This window comes from Poecilia reticulata, chromosome 11 (assembly GCF_904066995.2).
Source record: "Poecilia reticulata chromosome 11, P_reticulata-male-v2, whole genome shotgun sequence".
Taxonomy (NCBI): domain Eukaryota; kingdom Metazoa; phylum Chordata; class Actinopteri; order Cyprinodontiformes; family Poeciliidae; genus Poecilia; species Poecilia reticulata.
Window position 1 is genome coordinate 9,880,444 of NC_088840.1, and position 23,969 is coordinate 9,904,412.

At 40.7% G+C, this 23,969-nt stretch overlaps 1 protein-coding gene and 1 long non-coding RNA gene across 6 annotated transcripts in view; both read right to left on the minus strand.

Moving 5' to 3' along the window:
* Window positions 1–544: 544 nt before the first annotated feature.
* Window positions 545–23,969, minus strand: part of rims3 (regulating synaptic membrane exocytosis 3) — a 99,640-nt gene continuing 76,215 nt past the window's right edge. For 3 of the 5 annotated variants that reach the window (XM_081612223.1, XM_008421619.3, XM_017307544.2), the window contains 5 exons: window positions 9,097–9,238; window positions 8,890–9,002; window positions 8,017–8,118; window positions 7,806–7,945; window positions 545–7,626 (listed from right to left, as the gene is read on the minus strand). In XM_081612223.1, coding sequence (XP_081468349.1) covers window positions 7,414–7,626; window positions 7,806–7,945; window positions 8,017–8,118; window positions 8,890–9,002; window positions 9,097–9,238 — 710 coding nt within the window. In that variant the 3' untranslated portion in view covers window positions 545–7,413. The other 2 variants (XM_008421621.3, XM_008421620.3) reach the window with 2 other exon arrangements.
* Window positions 23,728–23,969, minus strand: part of LOC145553858 (uncharacterized) — a 3,297-nt gene continuing 3,055 nt past the window's right edge. Inside the window, exon 2 of the long non-coding RNA XR_014089901.1 lies at window positions 23,728–23,969. This exon is cut by the window's right edge and continues 121 nt beyond it. This is a non-coding gene — a long non-coding RNA (uncharacterized LOC145553858).

Genomic DNA, 23,969 nt, shown 5'->3' on the forward strand with positions numbered 1-23,969 from the left:
TACATAAAGAAAACATACATAAAATAAAAAAAAAATTGTAAAAGACACATCATGACAAGTACTGCACAGTGGCGCAGTTGGTAGAGCTGTTGCCTGGCAGCAAGAAGGTTTGGGGTTCAATTCCCGGCCCCGGTCTTTCTGCATGGAGTTTGCATGTTCTCCCTGTGCATGCGTGGGTTTTCTCTGGGTACTCCGGTTTCCTCCCACAGTCCAAAAACATGACTGTCAGGTTAATTGGTCTGTCTAAATTGCCCCTGAGTGTGAGTGTGTGTGTGCATGGTTGTGTGTCTCTGTGTTGCCCTGCGACAGACTGGCGACCTGTCCAGGGTGACCCTGCCTCTCGCCTGAAACGTTAACTGGAGATAGGCACCAGCAACCCTCCTGACCTCACTAAGGGACAAGGGTGTAAGAAAAGGGATGGATGGATGGGACATCATGACCATAAACAATTTATGTGAACTTTGTTTTTGCTGCCCTCTAGTGACCAGAAACACAGACAACAATCTTCGCAGCATTGAGGCCTCAAAAAAACAGCAACCACAAATAGTGATTCAAATGAACTTTATTTATTTCAGCGTCCAGATGTCAAAGGGCATGCAAATACAGGCTTCAGAATCCCAAAATGTTTTCAGTACCCCGCCCCCTCCTCAGTTTGGCTCTATTGTTTTTTTTTTCTTTTTATTACAAAACTACGTGCACCTTAAGTAATCAATTTTGCAGCGTACAAACCACAAAAATACCAGTTTTACATTATCAAATACTGCACATAGAAAACATTTACAAAGCACAGGTATAAAATTACAGCTCCCTTTTTATTCCTCTCAACCTCAAACCCTCATACACGTCATCACGGCCCGGTACGTTTTTCTCCGACCCTGTTGCGCTGCCAACACTCCTCGGATGGGAACACTGAAGACAACCACAAAAGAGTTGTTCAGTCTTTATATTTTTTTACATCTAGATCTGCCAGGAATATTACAGATTCCAACAAAAAATAAATCTGAATACTGGTGTAATTTTGACTCTTGGAGCTGTAAGTTCAGGTTGTGTTCTGTGCTTTTGGCGAGATGAAGGGTTGAGAGACACCTGGGCCTTTTAATACCCTGACAGACAAAAAAAAAAGAAAATAAAATGTGGCTAGTAAAGCTTGTGCTGTGGTAGCTGAGGGTTATAGACAACAGATGAAAAGGATCCAGCAGCACAAACTCTTAAACCTAGCAAGAAAACAAAAAAAAAGAAAAGAAAAGAAAGAAAAGCTCAGCGTTGATGCCTGTTCTGTTCATGTTGATAGTTGCTACTCAGGCACCTCCCTCACATAATGGGACTCCTGCTGAAGATGTGTGAAATATGTGAAAGTCATCTTCAGTTGGCAGAGCTCCGTCTCAAAATGAAATAATTACAAAGTCAAAATAGTATTTTAGAAAGTATCGTACTTTTGAAAACACTTATCCTTGCTCATAGCAATTTAGTTATTCAGTAGTATTTGAGTTGCTGTGAAAAAATACAAGTGTGAACACACAAACTACATAAGTTTATGATTGTGATGGTGGGAAAGACAAGACTTTGTAGCTAATATGGACACTTTATGGCCCTAAAGTGCAATAGTTTTACCTTCATTACAGTCCTCCAGCCCTCCTTATCAAACCTATCGGCCAAATGGCTACGAAATGGCCTCAGTGTCCTGGGATATTTATACCCCATGACAACAGAGACTACTAACTAAAGGTTCCTAGAGGCTCTGACCAGCTTAAAAACCGCTATTGTGACATTTTGCGTCTGCTATAAAACAGGATTTTAATTAATTAATTAAAGTATTTTTTTTCCCACATCTTCACCAGTGGTGCCATTAGGTGTCAGCGGCGGTATACGGAATGCGTACTTGCTCAACGACAAAACGAACCTCGTTTTTCATGAAAGCCTTCCTAACGTGTATTCACAATGCAGAGCATGCTAGGTTGAGTATACTTAACTTTTAGTGCTCGAAATGTATTTTATTTGTCGTGGCACAGTAACCACAGGATAACTGAGAAACGGGCTACAGCTAAATGGTTATTGCCTGAAGACGTATCAAGGAAAACATAAGGCCGAAGCCATGCTACGTAAAGGTACAGCATCTGGACAACTCTCTTGCATATGTGTGAGTTGCCTAATGGAAACCCCTTCACTGTGCCTTGCAAAATTAGACCAAAAAAAAAAAAAAACTGTCATTAACACCGTGCAGCAAACATTACCTTATTCAAAAGTATGAGTTTGATAAAGTGGGGAGATTACAGGGACAGGATGCAGAGGGGAGCAGTCATTTCACCTCAACAGTCATCGTGGCGACTTATATGAATCAGAATGCCTTTTGCCAGACAGAATTCATGCTCCTTTCTCGTGATACAAATAATAAGACGTAGATAATACAGTACAGTAGAAGAGAGGGAGCTTTGAAGTTCTTCAGATAGACATTATAGCAAACAGGATGACAAAAAAAGTGCACAAATTAGAAATACATTCATAAAACTATACACATATAGAACTTACATTATTTCAAGCAAAATACATTTTTTTATTTATTTATTTTTTTACAAAAATCTTTCAGTTGTGTGTGCTACAATAGCGAAGCAACGTCTCCCACACAAAATAAGGCCATTGTAAACTGATCAAGCCCTCGTTTTGTTTGTTTTTTTTTTCTTTTTTGCAAAAACCTAAAGGCAGGTTTTGCCCAACCTCGCCTTTCCGACTCCTGCTCTCAATAAAATCTCTGTCCTTGCAAAAATAAAATACGTTTTAAACGCAGTACTCAACACGGGCGAAGATGAACATAACAACAATTATGCACGTGAAGCAAGTGGATTTGACATTCTGAACATCCACGGATTTACAATCAATGTGAGATTCAAGCTAGAGGACCAAGACGGACCAAGAGCGACACGTTTCCCACTCAGTCCTGATCTATGACTCTACCTTGACAACAAACAGAAAGGTCCTTCTAGATTTTAGCTCCACAAAACTCCTCTAGGCTTCAGCTTTCTGACACTTTTTAAAGACAGTACAGTGCTGTAAAAAAGTAATTGCCCCAAATTTAGCTTTTTTTTTTCACGTAAAAGAAAACTGAAATAAAAAAGTCTTTTTTCATTCGATTTAGACTTACTTTTGTGCACAAAAGGGTCAAATTACTTTGAATAGCTTTTTTCCAATGAATTCATTGCTTGGAACCTGCATTTTTTTTTTTTTTACTCGCATCATCTTTTCACATTTAAATTAAAAATCCGTTTAAAATCCTTTGTAAATGGATCATGAAAGCTGTGAAAAGTTTGGAGAACCTTCCTCCTCAGATTTCTAACAATTCAACGGTCATCATCCAGATAGCATCACTTACTGGCCTGCCACACATGATGCAACCCGCAGTACATTGAATGCACTTGTTCAATAAAGCTTACACAAAGATGCTGCACTTTAAAGAAAGGACACATTCTAACCATTTCTTTTGGCTGCAGAAATCCATTGTTTTCTGTTTTGACAGACATTTACAAAACCCATAGTTACTTTCATTCAGTTGGCATGGCAGAGCAAAAGTAGCACAATTCGACACGGAAATCATGGACTTACTGCAAAAATGTGACCTTCGTAAGTATAAATAAGAGAGAGAGAGATCAATTTTAGGTGTGGTTTTCCTTTACATATTCAAAGCATGTGTGCAGATGGAAAGTATACTCGCATATTCTTTTCATACATCATGCCAGCTACCCAGGAAAATCCCATACAAACAACATAAGGTCCATAAGATTACCTTAGAAACGGTAGCATAACCAGTTGCAAGAAATAGCTTGAAAATAGAGCCTTGATTTGAAGCTACTTCTAAAATAGGGGTGTAAGTACATTACTAGCAGGGTTAAAACATCTATATGATCTGAAAATATCAGAGATAAACGTATCTGAAGTTCAAAAGAGGCTAAAATAGGCACTGAGAAGACTCAGCTCATTAGATTTGACCCTTTTAAGATGAAAGACGATGAGAAAAATAAAAAGAAGAAGCTCTTTGATGACAGACAACAACGAAACCAAAATGAAATTTATCAACATACAGGCCTTAGAGGTCAACAGTATTAACGCTCAGGTGAAATCCATCTATATACAAGGTTGACTTTTAATTATAACAAGCCAATAAAGTGACTCTTTAAAAAGTTCGCCATCGTGAAGGAACCTCAGAAACCCCGGCGGTTTGCTTCGGCCCTCCGCTCCTTTGCTGATGGTGAAAACTCAAACATTGCACGCTCAACTAGAACAGCTGACAGGTCCCATTTCGCCCTTTTCTTTCCCAAATCTGTTCGATTCAGAAAGTTCAATGTAGCGTGAGGTGGTAGGCATGGGCCGATTTCTGGTACCAAAGTATGACGAGTTTTTAAACAGTAAGTGAATAAAAATCGCAGAAAAACAAATAAAATTCCTCAGATCGTCTACACAGTCGTTCTAAAGAGATGGCAGAGAGAATGCCAGTGTTTTTTTCTAGATGAATGGAACACAGAGTAGCAAAGGTCTGCCCCTCCCCCACCTAGTGCTGCGGCATGCTGCAGATCAGCTGGCTGAAATGAAGCCACTGTGCTTTCTATGCTTACATTTAAACAAAAACAAAGTACGAGTTTTCTGTTACTATGTGGAGCAAAGGGTAGTGTAGTTGTGCCCCTCTCCCACCTATTGCTGCACACTGCTGGTAAGATGGCTGGAAACAGGCTGCTACACATTTACAGGAAAGACAAATTTGATATTTAATTTATGTTTTTGGGTAATGCTGTAGAAAACGACATTTGGAAAGCTACGGCCAGCATGTCCGTTAATTAGTGGAGGCTGTTCCACTAATATCTTGTTTTTGTCTATAAAGAGTAGAGAGAGAAAGAACTAAACTTATTGGTTGTTTAATCAGAGTTTTTTGGTGTTAATCTATTCATCAGAATCTAAATAACATGAAATAAATGTTGCTGATAACATTATTACAGATGTACTAGCAGTAACTGAAGTCAATGTAATATTATGGCACCAGTAAAAATAACTTAAATTTGTTGTGTTAGGTCCAAGAATTCAAGTCAATACATTAATTATGCAGTGAGAAAATCAGAATCATTTAATGACGTGATTTTCCTTTATGTTTTTATACCGGCCCATGCCTCCTAGTATGGTGTTGTATAAACTGTGAAAAGTAATATTTTTTTGCAAAAATAAAAAAAAATAAAAAAAATGTAAGTAATTTCAGGGTTTATGCCTTTTCTGACAAATTTAACTTTTTATGTAATGTATTTTTTTTAATTGAGTCCAAGGTGAACAAAAAAAAAAAAAACGATTTTGGACTTAAATGTTATAGATAAGTGCTTAGATGCAAGTCTAAAACCAGAACCAGTCTCAGCTGCTCCAGTGCGTCTCCATAATTTCAATAAAAAAAATACACTCTGGTTTCACGTCTCTGCTGAAATTCAAAGATTTGGAAATGTGCTATGAACTTCAGAGTATTTAAACGCCAGTACTTATATGACAACATTGATAATAATATTACGGATAATAATTGTCATCATATATACAGAAAAATAGAGGCGGTTCACCACCGCCTGGACTTAAAATTGAAAAATAATACAAAAAAATTGACAATAAAGTGCTATCCAAAAAACATAAACATACTGCCAAACAGGAAATATAAAAACAGGAATGCTGAAGGTTGTGTTAGTAGCATATTGCACCTGAAACAAGTTCAACTACCAGAACGTGGCTGGTTACTGTAAGTGCTAGTAAAGTAAATGTTTGTGACAGTAAATTAGAATATCATCAAAAAGTTTATTATTTTTATTAATTCACTTCAAAAGTGAAAATTATATATTGGATACTGTTGATTCATTATATTATGTAATACTTTACAACTAATGAAAATCCTAAATTTAAAAGTGAGAATATTATAACTCATTTATTTTACTTAAAAATACATTTAAAAAAGATGTTTAGTATTATTAATGTCCCTAATTTAATATCTGAGATATAATGTTACAGACTAATCTATCTTGGTTAACACTGCTGACTTGACAGTTGTTCACAGGACACTCGCTGCATATTAATTCAAGGTTTAGTGGAAGGAAAAAGTGTGATAAAAAAAAAGTTTACACAATGTATGACTTTCACTTATTGAACTGAAGAAATACATTTACTTATCAATGTTATTTTAATATTTGTGGCTGCACCTAAAATGCTATTGTAATGTCCAAAAAGAAAAAAAGAAAAAAAAAGAATGTCCTCTGAAATTATATACAGGTTTGCATATTTACAGCAGGTTCAGAGGGACAAACGAGTGAGTGGCCATGGCAAGAAAAGGGCTGCTGCTGATGCTTCCCATCTCTTTGAGCAGGAAGAAGAATTCAGGACATCAAAACAAAGGAAATGAAGTGGCAGTCCAAACAAGTGAGAACACCCCCTCCCTCTCATCCCCGACCCGATGCAGAAGTGGTTCAAACACACCAAAGGCGAAGGAAGGGACTGTAAAGTCAGCAGCGAGTGTGTGGCTAATTCATTTTCTTCTTCTGCAGACAGCGATGACAGTCACGTCCCTTGCTTTAAGTCGGTGCTCCTTTTTCGTCGGGACAAAATAAAAGCAGCGGCACTGTTTACATTGGTCAAGGCAAGCTAAATAAAAATACTTTGAAGCACTCTAAAATGTCTCGCAAGCAAACATGCAGAATGCAGCCGATACATATACAAAGACAAATAAGTATTTAGCTATCTATTTCGTATATATTTAGATATTCATGTATAAACTCTGCCCTGTGAAAATCATAGAATATAGCAGTGTTGCTACCTCACATAACAGCCATTATGTGAACATCCGAGCCAGGTTTGTGTGTTCGACATCCCGCTCTTAGCTTCTCTGTGTGTGTATGTAGAATATATCTTCTTTTTTTTTCTTTTTTTTTTTTTTTTTTGCATTACATCTAAGTCATTGGCTCTGCTACATATCCATACTTTTATATTGTATACTAGTTTCACCTACTACTTATAGGAATAATAAGAACAACAATAACAATTGCTTTGGTTTTAAAAAATAAAGTTTTTTTTCTTAGTTTGGCATAGAGAGATTAGAAACTGGCATCGATCGGGATGGCCCCGGGATGAGATGCGCCACGGAGGTTTGACGACATCGGAATGCGGGGTATGGCGAGGGGTGAAATGAGGATCGCTACATGTTCACGTCGCTCGTGTCTACGTTGGGTTTAGGTTAGGCGGGTGATTCGTGATGGACGATGGAGGAATGTGTGGCCGTCAATGCGAATGTAACCTGGGATGTGCCGCTGAATGGTGAATGGTGTATGCCTAACTGCGTCGCGCTTCGGGTACAGTCGTCGTGTATGTACAGTTCGCGTGCCGGTGTCTGCGCTCTGCGGGACGTCTGCTGGGTGTCTAGGTGCACGTGGGGCTGGTGGCGCTCTCCAGGGAAGACTGGGAGAGGCGTCTGGTGAGGGGTCCGATGCTGGGGTCTGCCAGAGAGGAGGTAGGGAACAGCTTGTACCAGCCGCTGACGGTGGCAGACAGGTCCAGGTCCTCCAGAAGGATCTGAGCCATTCCCATGAAGCACTTGTGGTCCATACGTCCGTAATCCCCCCACACTATTACCTTGAGGAGAAATAACAGTAAAACAAAGCGCTGTCAGTGACATCATCATGCGCTCGAGAGCTATGGGAAATAGATGTAAGTAAACTTCATGTCTGCATATCTTTCATTAAAATAATGGGCATCTTTTCATCTGGTTGTGTTGTGTATAAAAGAAAATCAAAAATCCAGAGTCCAGTTACCTGTAGGACTTTGCCCTGAGGACTTTCATCAAACAACAAAGCCTGCTGGTAGGTGGGATCCAGAGTCTTCTTTACTACTTTGGTTTTCTTCTTGGCCAAGCACATGCCGTTCTCCAGGACATACACCTTCACGTAGGTTGCTAAGCGAGATGATTTATAGTGAGCCTTCTGCATGGACAGCTGTTGCACATTTAGCCGGTGGCGTCAGTACCTGGTATGTTCTTGGAGCCTGGTTTTGGGGTCAACCCTCTGGCCTGGTTCACTTCCACCTCCAGCTGCCCTCCTCTGTCTACCATGCCTACATGGACATCCCCTAAAGAGAGAGGGAAGGAATCAGCAGCAAATAAATGGATGCACTTTAGACTTGGAATTCAAAATTCATCTTAAAGCTGCAGAAGACGGGGAGTAACAGTAGAGGGCGACAAAGACCTGGAGGATTGTGTTAACCAGCAAGTTAGAGGGAGCAGCATGTTGTGTGTGTGTTTTTTTTTACACCCAAAGCATTAGTGAGTATAAAGAAGCACATACACATTTGCAAACGGAAACCTGATAAAAATTAATTTATACATTTTTCTGTTCTTGTTTTTTTATAAGACGCAATATGCAAACAAATGCATGTTTTAAAAGTCATATTTCACATGTTATTCAATCTCTGACTTGCAGATTTAACTAAGACCTATTTCTTCCAAAGAACTGTAACATAAGAAAGTATCTTTTTAAACTGAGTTTAAAGTCAACTTTCTTCATAATAAAACATTTATCTAACTAAAATGTACCCAAAACAGAACCAGGTTACTCTGCCTCTTCCTTCCACCATCTAAAAATAAAATTAAAAATTAAAAAAAGAAATAGAAAAAGAGAGATCTGGACCATTTAAGCCCAATAACAAAGTCAAATGAAACAGCTCCATCACATCATTCATAAACAAGACTACGCCTCCATTTCTATATTTTAGGGTTAATCTTATATGACTAATCCCATGCTCTCTCTTTGCAAGTGTTTTAAAGTTACTGCATGCATATTATTTGTGCAACCCACCACAGTGGACATCTCCTGCAAAATATGGGTTTTACTAGAGCCTTACCCATGGGGGGTGTGGCTAGTGTTTGCCGGCCTACAATCTGGGCGGGGCCAAGACCATCCAGAAAGTCGCTGAACTGACTCTCAGGCCCCAGGCGAGTGGTAGGGAAGACAAACCTAAAAAAAAAAAAAAAAAGAACAACAGAGATTATGACAGACTGTCAGACAGTCACGGATGGACGGATGTTGAGATCGCCGCTCGGACACGTACGTTCCTTCGGAGCTGTTGGAGTTGGTGCTGCCATCGGTGGAGTCTTTGCTACCCTGCCGTGTCACCCGGTTCCTCATCTCCACGGCGATGCCAGTCTCTGTGCTCCTTCGGATTGTACTGCGGAGCTTCTTCATTCCGCCATCTAAAGAAAACGACACAAAAAAACAAAAAAAAAACCCTTACACACACGTATCCCAAACCAACTGAGAATACGTGATCATAGAACGCTATTTTCTGCCTTTTCAAAACCAAATCCTTTCCACTGAGAAGGAATTTAAATTCACCTTGAGATTGGCCGTTTCTGCGCTATTTATTTTGAAGCAAGCTCACTCAGGCGAGGAGCCAATCTTGCCTAATATCCTTTGGGATGTCCCTGCTCTGTTGAAAAGAGTTCTCTCCACTTTTCAGATATTACTACACTCCATTTTTTAAACACACGCACAGGTCATTTGGCAGCTGCTCTGGTGACTGGAGGCAATAAGTTTTCAAGCTGGTGGGACAGATAGTCCCTCCAGCTACCAAGCACAATACATAGCGTTTGGGGTGAGTGGCATAAACACGGCTTTCCGCCTAAGCCCACAAGCTGGGCCGAGAGGCCATTAATCAGTGGAGCCACCGTAACTTTAGAGGAGCTGCAAGTATCCACAGTTTCAGGTGGAAACCTCAAGAGATAGAACAAGTCTTATTCATGCACTCAACAACTCTGGCCCTTTTTGAATGAGTAAGGAGAAGGATGACAACAGAAATCGCACATTTGTATTTCAAGTGCATCGTGAAAAACTTTCAACTTCCTTTGGTTTCCTACCAACCAGCTTCTCTGTGTAATTTAGAGGCGTGTGCACCTCTCCCCAGCGAGGGAAGCTGTCCGAGGTGGACAGCTTCGAGGTCGGTCTCTCCATCACAATCTCACCTCAGTGGTCCTGTGCATGGCATGCTACAAACAAGATGGAAACTCTTAAACTTCCTCCCGTGGAACGAGGAGAGCGCGGCATTCTCGACCTCTCAAAGGCCTTGGAGACACAATCCATGTTTCAGCAGATTTTTAAAGCTCATTATTATGTCTTAGTTTCATTCTATGAAAGTAAATGATCTCTAAGAGCTATTACCACATAAATTAGTCTTCAGTTGTGAGGAGGGTTCTGGTTTAAATCTCCCCAGGACTTATTCCCTTACCCTCGTACTCATCCCACTTCACTACACCCATACATTTTGCACAGTCATGCCAAGGAGTACTAGGGGTGAATATTCTTACATCAGAAAACTTTTATGGAAGACTTAGTCTATGCAACAAGAAGGTGACCGTGTCATGTATACATCAACCAACTTTGTAGACACTGATCTTTTGTCCTAAAAGAACAGTAAAGCTGGAGCATCGGTCCAGTACCTGGACTTCTTAAAACACCTTTACAATTCCATTTAGGTGTGGTTTAGATTAGAGAAATCACAAGAAGGATAAATAATCAGGCAGCAGAAATATTTACTATTTTCCAAAAGATGTATTGCTGCAGAGGAAGATGAAGCACACCCACAGAGGAGCACGGCAATAATATCTGGTGACCTGCGCGCCCATATACCATGCAATATTTACAGTCAGTGCTCACATGTTGAGCGCTTTCGGCTGCAGAGCAACAAGTCAGAAACACGGCGGGATCTTCTGTCTTAGTTTACGCTTTAACTCAAAGATTTTCCGTCCTTTTTCAACTTGCTAATACCGCGTCAACTCACTTGTTATGACAGCATGAACAAAATGTGATCAACCGGATAAACACTGGCTCCGTGCAGCTCGTTAGGCCTGCAGCAGAACGTGGAGCTCTATAGGAGCCCAGACAGCTCAGAAAACGCAGAGAAGTTACTTATAAGGAAGGACCCTTAACAAGCCGTCTGCCCGTCGTCGCAGTCGAAGAACACACCCAGCCACAGCCGTCCCACCTCATTAGCCCGAGCAACTCCAGTCTCATTAAGCACCCCTGCCATGCCCGTCTCATCGCCATGACAACCACCGTCACCCTGCATCGTCACTATCGCTATGGAGATAAACAGAGGCAAACAGAGCCCCTCGAGGAGACTTCGGGGATCGGGGTGGGATTGGGGGGTCGAGTCAACGACGAGGAGTGGCACCGATGAGGAGAGGAGGGAGAACGATGATCCCACAGGGGGCGACTGTCTTCTGATGCTTTCTATTTATAATCCTGCAGTCAAGAATATTTCCAACAGCCACGTGTATGTACGCGTGTGCGTGTATGTGTGTGTGTGTGTGTGTGTGTGTGTGTGTGTGTGTGTGTGTGTGTGTGTGTGTGTGTGTGCGTGTGCGTGTGCGTGTGTGTGTGTGTGTGTGTGTGTGTGTGTGTCTTAATAGCATGACACCTAGACAAACTCCATGCGCACTTCTGCTGTCATGACAACCTCGCCCTCGGATCTGGACCCAGACAATGCCACCCGAGACAACCGGCTCATCTCATGTCACTTTATTTATTTATTTTTTTATTATGTTATTGAGGCAACACTTATTTAGCTCTCTGGCACTTTAACTAGACTCCTCACAGCAACGAGGCTCCCAATCAAATCACACAGGTTTAATTAAGCGCTAAGAGTTGTTATTCAAGACGTGGTTAGAAGGCAACAAGTCGTAGCATCTTATATGAGTTGATAATGAAAGCCCAGAGTTAAAAGATGTTGGAGCATCATAAAATATCGATTTGTTATTCCACAACATGCAAATTGTTGCAAGTGTATTAATAGTCCTTGATCTTAATTATGTTTTGATCAAGCTACGACAACAAACGTTAATACATTTTATTAGTATTTTATGTTACAGAAAAACACAAAGTGGAAGGAGAGCTGTTTAGTTCACTAAAACCTGAAAAGTGTGGCGTGCATTTGTACTCAGCCCCCGTCACTCCTAAATAAAAATAATTTTAAAAAATGCGCACATCCTTTCAAAAGTGACCTAAATGCTGTTGTTGGTAACTCAATCTTAACATTTTAACATTACACAGAGCACGCTATGATCCGAAAACCGAAGAAATGTTGCACAATTGCAAACCAACCAAGTATAAAGAATCCCACCACATGATGCCGTGTTGTACTGTGAGGATGCTTTAATACAAGAACTGGGAAGACAAACGGAAACCAGATGGAGCCAAATGATGCAACTCAACGGGATTCTGCAGCACCTCTTTAACCTCAGTCTGACCCCGGAGAATGTTGGAGTGTCATCAGTCTGATTTACTTAGTGAGAAACCCCAGAAGACACAGGTGGATGTCTCTGCAATCACCTGGCTCACTGATTAGTGATCACCTGACAAACAGACCACAGTTTGTGAAACTTAAAGGTTGCATGTCAGCAGCACCGGAGCACCACAGATGATTGAGAGACCGCACTCTCCCAATCATCTTTTCTTGAATGTGACCTTAAAGTAGATAGGTCAAACACTATTTCCATCATTGGAGGTGGAGTTGGTGGTGGAGTATAAATATCTCGGTGATCGTCTGAACAACAGCTTAGACTAAACACACAAGTTTAGACTTAAGTACGTTTTGAAGTACTTACGTTTTTCAACGTTTGCAGCAAGATGCTGAATATTTTCTACAAATCTCTTTTGCGGTGTAATCTCCTCTGTCATCATCTGTTGGGGCAGCAGCATCAAAAGGCCTAACAAGCTGATGAAGAAAGGCGGTTCTGTTCCTCTGAAGATGATTGTGCAAAGAAGGATTTTTCATAAAACGAAGAACATTATGGACAACTCTGAGCGTCCTCTTAGGACAACAGACTGTCTTTCATCAGAGGCTTCTTTAGATCTGCTGTAATACAGACTGCTACGTACTGCCCATAGCCGTCACCATCTACAACAACCCACTGAGGAAAATTGAATTCAACAACATTTATTTTTCCTTATGTTCCATAAACTATTTTGAATTGAATTGAACTCTGGAGGGAAGCATTCTGTTGGTCTATAACCTGAAACCTTAACCCTCCTAAACTTCACTGACATTTTGTGGTTGTGATGTGCCAAAGTGTGGATAAAGTTCAAGGGGTATTAATGCTTATCCAAGTATAATCTCCTCTTGAGTCTATTAGAAACCTTTTCCAGATTAGTTTTTTTTTCTCCAGAAAAGTAAAACATAAATAAATAAATCAACATGTTTTTGGATTCCAAAATATTTATTATGACCTCAAGCAATGTTTTTTTTTTTTTGGAGTTAGTGTCTGAACTTGACTAGTAGTAAAATAAAACTAATTGGGAGAATTAACATTACTTTTTGTTGGCAGCAGCCAGTAGCTGGTGGGAAAGCAGTTTCACTCTGAAGTGCATTCGGGGTTAACTTTGCCCAACTGCTGAACGTTGATTTGAAAATTTGCTCCTTTTTCGCTCTTTCTCTTTCAGTTTTTACTTAATAACTTTAGTCTTCTTTCGGAGCACATAACGTAAGCAGAAATATGTGAATAATATATGAAACCTTGAATGTCATCTTGGCGAAACATGGGTTGCATCACTGACCGCAAAAAGGAAGAATTAAATTGTAAATAAACTATTTTAGTGATCATCATCATCATCATCATCATCATCATCATCCTAAAAGTCTGCTTTATGATTGCAACCAAGTGTGTTTCTGATTGGACAAAAGATTGTTGAATACGAATTTATACACCACTCTGAAACATTCTTAGTGGTAAAGTATTAAGAGGCTATTCATCTAAACTTCATATCCAGTTATTTTGTCTGCATGCCCCTCCCTTGTCATCAGAGCCCCCTCCCTCCCAGCTTCAACAGTGTGAAGCAGTGATCTCTTCCTTCCTATTTAATCCCCTCCTCCTCGCCTTGCGCTTTCCCTCAATTCGTTTCCATGGCAATGCCGTCTGCAATGCACCAAGAGCCCCGGCCGGCATGTTCGCTCATAAGCCTTTCCTCTCACTCTGTCTCTTTCTCTTAGGTTGTATTGTCCTCTCCACAACTCTTTAATCTTCAGCCTGCCTTCTGCTTTCTCTGTCTGTTTTGGCAACAAACTCTTCCTTCTGCCTCCTTCCATTAAATGTTTCTCTTTTTTTCCTTTTTTTTTTTTTTTACCTGCTTCTTCTTAGTTTCCTGTTTTTTTTCTTTTAGTTTTTCCTGCTTCCGTCCGTCTTTACTACTGGGCTCCGATCTGTTTGTCATCTGCTCATCACTCGCTGTAAATAATTCAACGTTTTTTCTTTTGCCCTGTATGTGAACTGACTCACTGGTAATAATATCAAACCCGCACAGGCGCATCCTGGAGGGATGGAGGTTCAACGTCTTTTGAGTGTCTAAGATTATCTGGACAAAAGATTTTCTGGATCTCTGTGTTCAGCAGAGCCCTTAACGTATCCGGTCTTCATAATAATATCGAAAGAGGAAACAAAAGCAAAACAAAAACAAAAAAAAACACTGCAAATGTGTACTAGTGAACAGATGTGCAAAACTTTTCAAGTGGAAAAACAGAATTTTTTTTAATTTATTTTTTTATGGCGACCATGAAAGTAACAAGATAAGGCAAACGCTGTGTGATGAAACAAATATCTAATCATAGATAAGGAATAAAGATGTGTGGGATTAGAGAAAACACCAACAGTGAGCCTCACACATTGAGATAGCATGCACATAACTTCAGTGTGTGTGTGTGTGTGTGTGTGTGTGTGTGTGTGCTTAGCAGATCATTAAAGCTGCTCTGACATTTGGAGAGAACACTGATGAAGCCTCTCTCATTATATGCTGTAATATAGAATGCTGTTTTTAGACTCCCCTGGCCGCGCCGACATGCCTATTGGATGCACCGGTGACGGCAACGAGCCGCCATGCATAGCAACAGTAACCAAGGAAGGGTGTTGGACATGAAAGACCCACTGTGGTGTCTTTACCGCCAGAGTCCTGTTAAATTTGGACCACTGGGAGATTGACGGTGGAAGGCTCCAAAAGACAGCAAGAGTGTTCAGGTGTGTGTGTGTGTGTGTGTGCGTGTGCGTGTGTGTGTGTGTGTGTGTGTGTGTGTGTGTCTGTGTGTGTGTGTGTGTGTGTGTGATGCTGTCAGAGCCAGATACACTCACAACACAGTCAGAGTCGAAGAGTCAGCTTTAACTTCAGATTCACTGAACTGGCTGGAAGGGAGGTGTCATTTTTATTTCACTTTATATCATGTCAGGTAAAAACAAACTTCTGTGCAAATCAATAACTTTTGTGGCTCTTAATAATTGTGTTTGGTTTATGACTGTAATTGATGCTTGATAGCACATGGACCCATCAAAAGTTGTTTAAAAGTTGTCCTCTGATGTGACGACTTCAGAGGAACGAATCTAAATGAAAATGAAAAAATGTTGGTGAATGGGTGCATCCGTTTGTTAGATTACAGTAAGCATTTGTGAAAAAATACTTCGATTTAAAGCGATCCCAACATGGTTGTTCTGACTGGAGGGAATATTATCGCCCCCTGGTGGCCCAGCCAGTGTGGCAACATGAATCCCATGGAGACTCTTAGCAGGGAGCTAACGATTAAGGCGTTCCAACCTCAAAGACTTGGAGCTTATGGTTAAATAACAATGACCAAATTACCAATGGAAACAAAAAAAAAGAAAAAAACCCTGCAAAAATCTGTTCCCTTTTGGTTATTTATACTCCCTGAAGCATACGGAGAGCACAATGTGACAGACACTGAAGTATAATCCAGTAATCCAGTCATCCAAGTGTTGTTTTCTGTTTAATGATTATACAGAGGCATTAAACAAATCTAATCTCCTGCGCTGTCCCTGTGTGTAAGGCAGGCCGCTCTGTGAGGTAATAAACTAGGAAGCAGTAGAAGGTATTGGGGTCTGGGAGAAGAAATTAGTCATTTAGAGCCGTAATCCATAGGAAATGGTTTCTTGAAATCGAAAGACTTCATGTGTGGCAGGATGTCTGTCAATGCGTGAATATGCCCCACTGGCTCTAATCTAATGCCAATTAATTACAATGAGGAAAAGAGTAATCAAATTTGGATGTAATTTCCTCATGATTACTCAACTCAACGCCCGATGACCAAGTGACGAGCATTTACAACATGGTAGAACAATATGTAAAGATAAAAGAACAACGCTTAGAAATAAAAAAAAATCTTTCTTAAAAACTACATCCACACATATCTTTACCCATTTGAACCTTGCCGGCGCGGACAAGGATTTATTCATACGTCGTTTGGAGTTGCGTGTCCCGCGAAGTTTCTCTTAATTGTTTTTTTAGTGCTAAATTTTCTGTGGATGGCGCCATGCATTCATGTTCTCCTTCTGTCCTTTGCCTGACCTTTGTGGTGTGTTTCTTTTAGGAGAAGTAGTCAGAACAGTGTGTCCAAATGCCTGGACTCGCCGTCCTCACCAACATAATGACCTGGGAGACGATCGCAAAGTGGCACAAGATGACAACATTTCCACCGCGGACCTTAAGCTTGAGAGGGCACGGAGACAACAAGTTCCTTGTTCGCGCTCGAGCTCATGAACCGCCACCTCAATGTACCTCCACCGCATTCAAGGGCCAAGCAAAGTCTGGCCAAAGTGGAACCGTCAATGCGCGGGCGAGTGGTTTGGGGGAGGTTGTTTTACCACACACACACCCACACACGCACGCACGCACACACACACACACACACACACGCACCCTCCTCAGTCTAAAAAGACACACCGAGCTGAGTCCCCAATGTATGTGTGGTTTATAACATTGTAATAAACACAACAATCACGGCAGAGAGGAAGTTCACAAGTTTGGAGGAGGAGGATTAAATAGCTACTGACAACATCTCACTTCATTTTCCATTTCATTAGAAAAAAAAAAGAACAGAAGGCGTTTGGGGGACGTTCAGCCGCTGCATCTGACCAGAAGCAACCAGGGGCAATTTGATGTTGCAGGATTAAACAAATTCACACAAAAAATTCACAATTTTTATAGTCAATACACAAAACTATATTCATAAGTTTTCTTCACTGCAGACACACAATATCTAAAAAGGACCTTATTGGGATGCAGCGATGCACATGCAGAATCTAGACACAAATCCCAGAGCAGCACCCTAGAAACCCAAAAAAAAAAAACTGTTGAATTGTTCAGACTGTCTGGCTAAGAATAGAACACGGACGAGCTGGTGGGCATGATCAGGAAAACGTGACAGATGTCTGAGTGAAACGGGGAGCTAAAGAGATGGGGATTGACACAGAGAGATAAAGGAGATGAGTGGGGTGGAGGGGGGGTGAAGGTTTCAGCAGCCAGATCAAACACAAGAGAGGGCAGCAAGGGAGAACGGTGAGTGGTGACATGAGAGACAGGACGAGCCGGGGAAAGTGATCAGCAGCCATCCTGGCGGAGGGCTGGAAGCCACCAACAGCCTCCTCGGTGTGGAGGAGAAAGCTTTTAGAGACATGACTGAAGTTTCAGAGCATCTGCAGCACCAAAGCAAAAGAAAAAAAAAAACCCAACAGGCTTGAAAGGAAAAGGGAGGTGGTTGAGCAGGAGGAGGTGGTGGTTGTACCTTACAACAAAGCATTAGTCTCACCTGAAATAGCATCATTTTTTTCAGTGACTCACCCAGAGTATGAATAGCAATCGTGTGTACTCATCGAGAGAAATTACTATTATTACAGAAAGGCAGTTAGAGTGTTACCACAACAACTTTCCCTCATCATGACAATTCGCTGCTTTTTATTCTGCGCCGCTCGCCTCGCTCGGTCTTTTCAAAGCAGCAGCAGCAGCAGCAGCAAAGTTCCAGTAGCTCTTTTCAGGAAGGATCTGATTACCGCGGGCGTTCCAAAACGTTGCCACAAAAATGACTTAAAATGCGTTTCCCAACTGTGACTCAGAGGCGAAGCTAAAAGTAGGCCACGAGTGAGTCGAGTCGAAAAAAACACCTCCGATTCAAACGACTAAAAATAAGAAGATAATCATTGCAAAAGATTTTAGATTACCGAAAAATAAACCTGCAAGACGAAGCCACCTGAGAGTTGGGGAGAACTGTATTTCTAGTTTAAACATCTACAGAGATTTTATAATTTCTTTCTGTCTGCCACAGGTCTGGAAAAACAATCCCAGTACAATGAAGCTGTAGTTCTTGTGTTTTTCAGCCGAGTGGAACATTTTCCCTTCAGTTGTCGGCCAAAAGGAGGAAGACAGTCTGCGGCTGTCATATCTGTTCCAGAGACCTCAAACAGAATCTGAGGGAACAGTTTGTATATGATGCCTTTGTCATTTTTTCGTTTTCGACTCAACATTTCAGGGACTTTGTCATTTTATTTACATTGCAGTTTTAATTGTTTGGATGGACAGTAAACAATTTTCAGTTCAATTTACGTATTTAAAAATATACATATTTATAAGACATCTAATTGTCTACTGAGTTCCTTCAAGAAAAAGAGAAATATTTTCAGGCAGGATTTGTCTTCTCTGTTCAATATTGTTTTTTGTTTTTTTCGTATTCATTTCTTTTGGGTCAAAGAGGAAATGTCATATTTAATTAAAGGGTATTTCTTTTACCTGTTGCCTAGTGTGCAATGTGCCTATCTGAATATTACTGTTAGGCTGCAAACTTGCCAGCTCAAGACAATCAATCAATCAATCAATCAATCAATCAATCAATCAATCAATCAATCAATCAATCAATCAATCAATCAATCAATCAATCAATCAATCAATCAATCAATCGAAAAAGTTAACTTATTATGGATTTCTTGTTTGTCCGGTTTCCTTTTCTTAGCTACATTAGCATTTCCATCAACGTTTGGAAATATTAGATTAGACAAGGTTGATGGAAATAGCATCCATCAACCTTTCTCAATTTCTGCAAAAAATATTTTTACGCTCGCTTGAGGTGGTTCTTGGCTTTTCCGAATAAGAGTTAACGCGCTAAACGGGAGATGGAAATACGTTTGTCAAATAAGTTCAAACATACCGAACTTTTACCTGACGCACTCCCTGTTTATTAAAGCTGATCTAAATTGCATTGCTGCACTAAACAGCAATGTTTACACCTAACAAAATGATGTTCCGCACAGCCTGGGTGAAACACAGTGGATGGAAACACACCCTGCTCAACATTTTCTTTGTTTTTCCTTTTTGCAACGTTTTAAAAGTTCACTGAAAATTTGCATGACAAGTGGACGTAACTGAAAAATCCACAGCTTGGCCTTTAGTTTTCTCACCACAAAGATTAAATTATACACTCTCTAGCTATTGCAAGACTTCTGAAGACACCGAGTTGCACTGTAGTAGATTTAACAAAAGCAAAGAGAAGTGGACTTAATAAATATACAGGCCGTTGATCCAGTTAACAATTATTCACCTCTATAATCAGATCTGTCATAAATATAGAAAAAGAAAGAAAAGCTAAAAGTATAGCAAAACGGCAAATATTTGCAGCAGGTATACAATGTGAAATGTTCTTTTGTTTTGTCCTCATGCTGAAAATGACAGCTTTCCACTGCGAGAGTGAGAAATAACATCACCGGCAATGATCTAAACTACTTCCCATCACTTTATTCTCAAAGCTGGAACAGGACTTCCAGTCAGTCAGCACAAACATATTTATTTCTGTGACAAATGCCCAGCAGGGGAGACACTTGCTACTGTTCTCAGAGTAAACTTGGACTCAGTTTAATAAGAAAGCTTAACAAGTATTCTCTTCCTGTGTCAAATAACTCTCCCTTTGCCGTCTCTGCTTCTTGTCTTCGTCTCCGGCGTATCTCCAGCCGCGGCAGCAGAGCGGCAGAAATAAACACACAGACGGAAGATTTAAATGAAGAATATTTAAAGGACTTGGGGTTTGCAAAAAGACGAGTGTGGGTGTTGAATCAGTACGGGGGAGGAGAGGGGGGAGCAAATAAAGAAATGAAAGAGGGAGGCGATCGCAAATGAATTTGCACGAGTCGAACGTATTTGCAGAAAAATATAAAAAGAAAGTAATGACGAAGGCTAGCCCGCTGGAAAAAAAAACAACTATTTAAAGATACACAAATGTTTTTTTGTTTTTTTTCCCCTCACAGTTTGAGGGGAAAAAATGAGGGGAAAAAGTGAATGATATTTTTGTCAAATATGCTCAGCTAACGTCGAGAAAGACTGTAAATGCTCTTAAACGTTTGGGGAAAACTGAGGCAGGACCCACAATGTTTGACCCAAATCAACCACTTCTGAATTTCAAGAAAATAGACCAAAAAAATCTCAAAAAATCTCATATTTGTGCCATTTAGTCATCCTACTAGTTTCAATCATTTTCATTTTACAAATCAGTGGAATGTCTCTTGCAAGCATAAGAGCTCAAACCAGAACACTGTGCGACTTTATTCCCGATACATGGATGCTACATGCGCGCACTTTTCCTGCTGTTGCATTCCAAGTTTTTTGGTGCCCGGCATGCAAAGCAGCGGTCGTGGTGACCACTTCCTGGGCTGCCAAAGGGATGTGTGCTCAAGTAAAAAAAGAAGAAAAAAACAAAACAAAGCACTTCTGTGTGCAGCAGAAAACTGAGCAAAGCTGTGTCGGGCAGCATAAATCTGTCCAGGTGCTGTGCGGAGGGACTTTTTCTAACATTTTGACCCATAGACACAAGCATCAACTAACTGTTTATTTTTTTCCTGAGACAGTGGTGGAATTTCGTCCAGTGATTCTAGGCAGCTGGCGTGGAAAGCTGGTGTTTCTGAAGTATCTCATTGCGATGGATTTTGGGCTAAGTGCTGACTTCTTTATGGCAGAAAACACACCATGTGTCAAATTAGGGCTACAAACAAAAAAAAAACTGTATTCATCCTCATTATTTAAGTGTTTCATCATTAGTTTATCTTCCAGTATAGGATCAATGCTGTTGTATTGAAAATGGCTGGGGCTGCACAGTGGTGCAGTTGGTAGAGCTGTTGCCTTGCAGCAAGAAGGTTCTGGGTTCGATTCCCGGCCCCAGTCTTTCTGCATGGAGTTTGCATGTTCTCCGTGTGCCTGCGTGGGTTTTCTCCGGGTACTCCGGTTTCCTCCCACAGTCCAAAAACATGACTGTTCAGGTGTGAGTGTGTGTGTGCATGGTTGTTTGTCCCGTGTGTCTCTGTGTTTCCCTGTGACAGACTGGTGACCTGTCCAGGGTGAACCCCACCTCTCACCCGGAACATTAGCTGGAGATAGGCACCAGTAACCCTCCCAACCCCATTAAGGGACAAGGGTGTAAGAAAATGGATGGATGGCTGAAAATGGCTGATTTTGACTGATGTTTGTGGGTGGTTGGGTTGGAACGGATTACCTCAGTTGTCATTATTTTCAGTGTAGACACGCTTCCAAATGCAGATGTCTAGGATACAAAACTGCAGTTTGGAACAAATTAAATTTGTGTTCAGAGGTTTCATTTGATGTTGGTGAGATAAAGAAAGTCTGTATGTACGTATACATCTGGTTTCCTCTGTGTTGGTTTTAATCTGACCGCTCCACAGGTTCCTATCAGGGGCATCTTCCTCTGTGAGGGTCGACGGTGAACTGGGAGCTGATCTGCTGGCTCTCAGTCGTGGATAAAACCTGCTTAGGCGATAAGAGCTTGTTCAGTAAAGAAGTGACTCATCCGTTAAACCTGGGAAACTGTGTCATGTGCGTCCGTGTGTGTGTGTGTGTGTGTTCCTTTTCCTTACCGATCCTAATAATAGCAGGTAATAAAAAAAAACCACAGACAAAACCAAAATGCCATCACTGTGGCTTGCCAGTTACAAAGGCTAGAATAAGGAGATGGTGGTATTACACATTTTGGAAACTAGAGATACGTGTGGAATGGCATGGAAATAGGAAATGAAATATATTGAAAGAAGAACATGTGGTTGTAAGAATGTATGAAAACAGGCTAAAATGGGCGAGGAGTAATAAATAAAACATCTGCTTATACAACAAAACTGCTGAGCTTGGCTGCACTGCAGTAAAAAAAAAAAGTGCAGTCGTAGAACATGAACATGAAAATCAAACTTTAACGTGCAGTTCTAAAAAAAAATTACCTGGGCTTGTTACTGATATTAATGTTTGTCAAGGTTTTAGCTGGAGCTAATAGCTGGGGATGGAGACGCCAATCAAAACTCCAGTGCAGAAATAATATTAAGAACGAGACTAAATACATGAACTGAAAAGATCACGGCTCAAGTAAATAATCAAAATGCAAACATAGATGAAACCCAAACCCCGCCCCCCCCAGAATTATGACATGCACTCACTTCCTACTAACTCCAGGATTCAGTTTAACGTTTTACTGCTAACTTTTTAAAAGCCCTAGCGGCTTGGCATCGGAAAGCTTTACCACATAATATGATTAGGCCACAGCAATGCTAGAATTAGAGAAAGACTGACCAATAGCAGATGAGGCAATAGGACGTATTTGCACATTTGTCATTCCAGAGCGTAGCTGTGACATGTTGCCAGCTACAAAATGACCACAAGAGCCAATTAAAATAATTTATGCCTTCCAACCAAACGGTGGCGTTCGGTTCCTTAAATAAAGTGGCCCTGGTCTGTTTTCGATGGAAGCCGAATACGCTTGGTGGGAATTTGAAAGCACGAATGCCTACTGTTGGTTTTCGAAACCGAATATTTTAGGGGTAGTGTTGATAATTTTATATGAAAAGCAGGATATTTTATGTCAAATGTTTTGTTTATTTCGTGAGAGACATCGAACGGTTTTAACCAAACAGTCAGTCAAAATGTGCGACCCAGTTCTTCATGGAATGGAAAACCTAATGGGAATTGGTTAGCAAAATAAACCAAACAGGCACAATGCTGAGTTACTATAATGCTTCCAGTATGATTTTAATTAGGGCGGGTTAAATTGAAGCAACTGCCACTGGCACCGCACTGATGTTTCCAACTTCATTTTTGACCGTACTCGAATTCTACGTTCTTTAACACACTGTGACCTTTCACAGCCCAAATAATGACAAATGCAAACTAGAAAAATAGCTGTTCCTAGCGAAACAGCCGTGAGAATGCATATTTGCAGAATGACTGCTGCAGAAATGCAAGAAAAATGGAGAAAAGCTTAAGAAGTAGAAGATATCAGAAGAAATAGAAAATAGTTGGATCAGTTGAACAGTGAAACAAATCAAAAAGGAAAAATTTAGCAGAAGCGGAAGTCAGTACAAAACGAGAAATAGTTGAAACCGTTGGAAGAGTGAAACATAGCAACATTGGAAAAAGAATAAAATAGAAGTAGAAGACATAAAGAATAGACAAGCTAAAAGATAGTAAAATCAACAGAAATAAGGCATGCAGAAAAGCAGACTAGTTAAAAAATAATGAAGCTATAGATAGATAGAGATATATAGAGATAGATAGAGATAGATAGATGTGTGTGCAATTAGTCAGTGATGTGCGTTTAGGTGCATAGCTGGTGAGGCTATGAACCTTTTGTGCTGAAAGTTTCACACTTTCCACAAAGTGTGAAACCGTTAAAGTACAACTGAAAACCACGTCTGTCTCGTTCTCTGTATCAGCGCAGCTACTGTATGGCTAGCTCGCTGTTACCGTCTCTTACTCTGCAGTTGTGGAGTCACAATGAGCGCCCACAGCCATAAGGCACGAGAACTGCCTGCCTCACCTCGAATCTGTTCTCTGCGTTTCTGATCGCTCCTCAGCACACGAATCACATTACACACACAGTTGGTGACAATAAAAACACAGTATATTAAATACATACAACAGGCATCCTGTTTGATAACAGGGAGCTAGCATGTTAGCGAGTTGCTAACATGTAAACAAATGGCAGTTCTGATTTGCGGCAGAGGTTGTGCCCATAAATTATACAAAGCTTCATTTACACCATATCAATGAACTCGAGCGAGGGAAAACTATGAACTGGAGGCTGGGCAGAAACGTCGGGGCTGCGGGGGCAGGAGCCAGAATGAT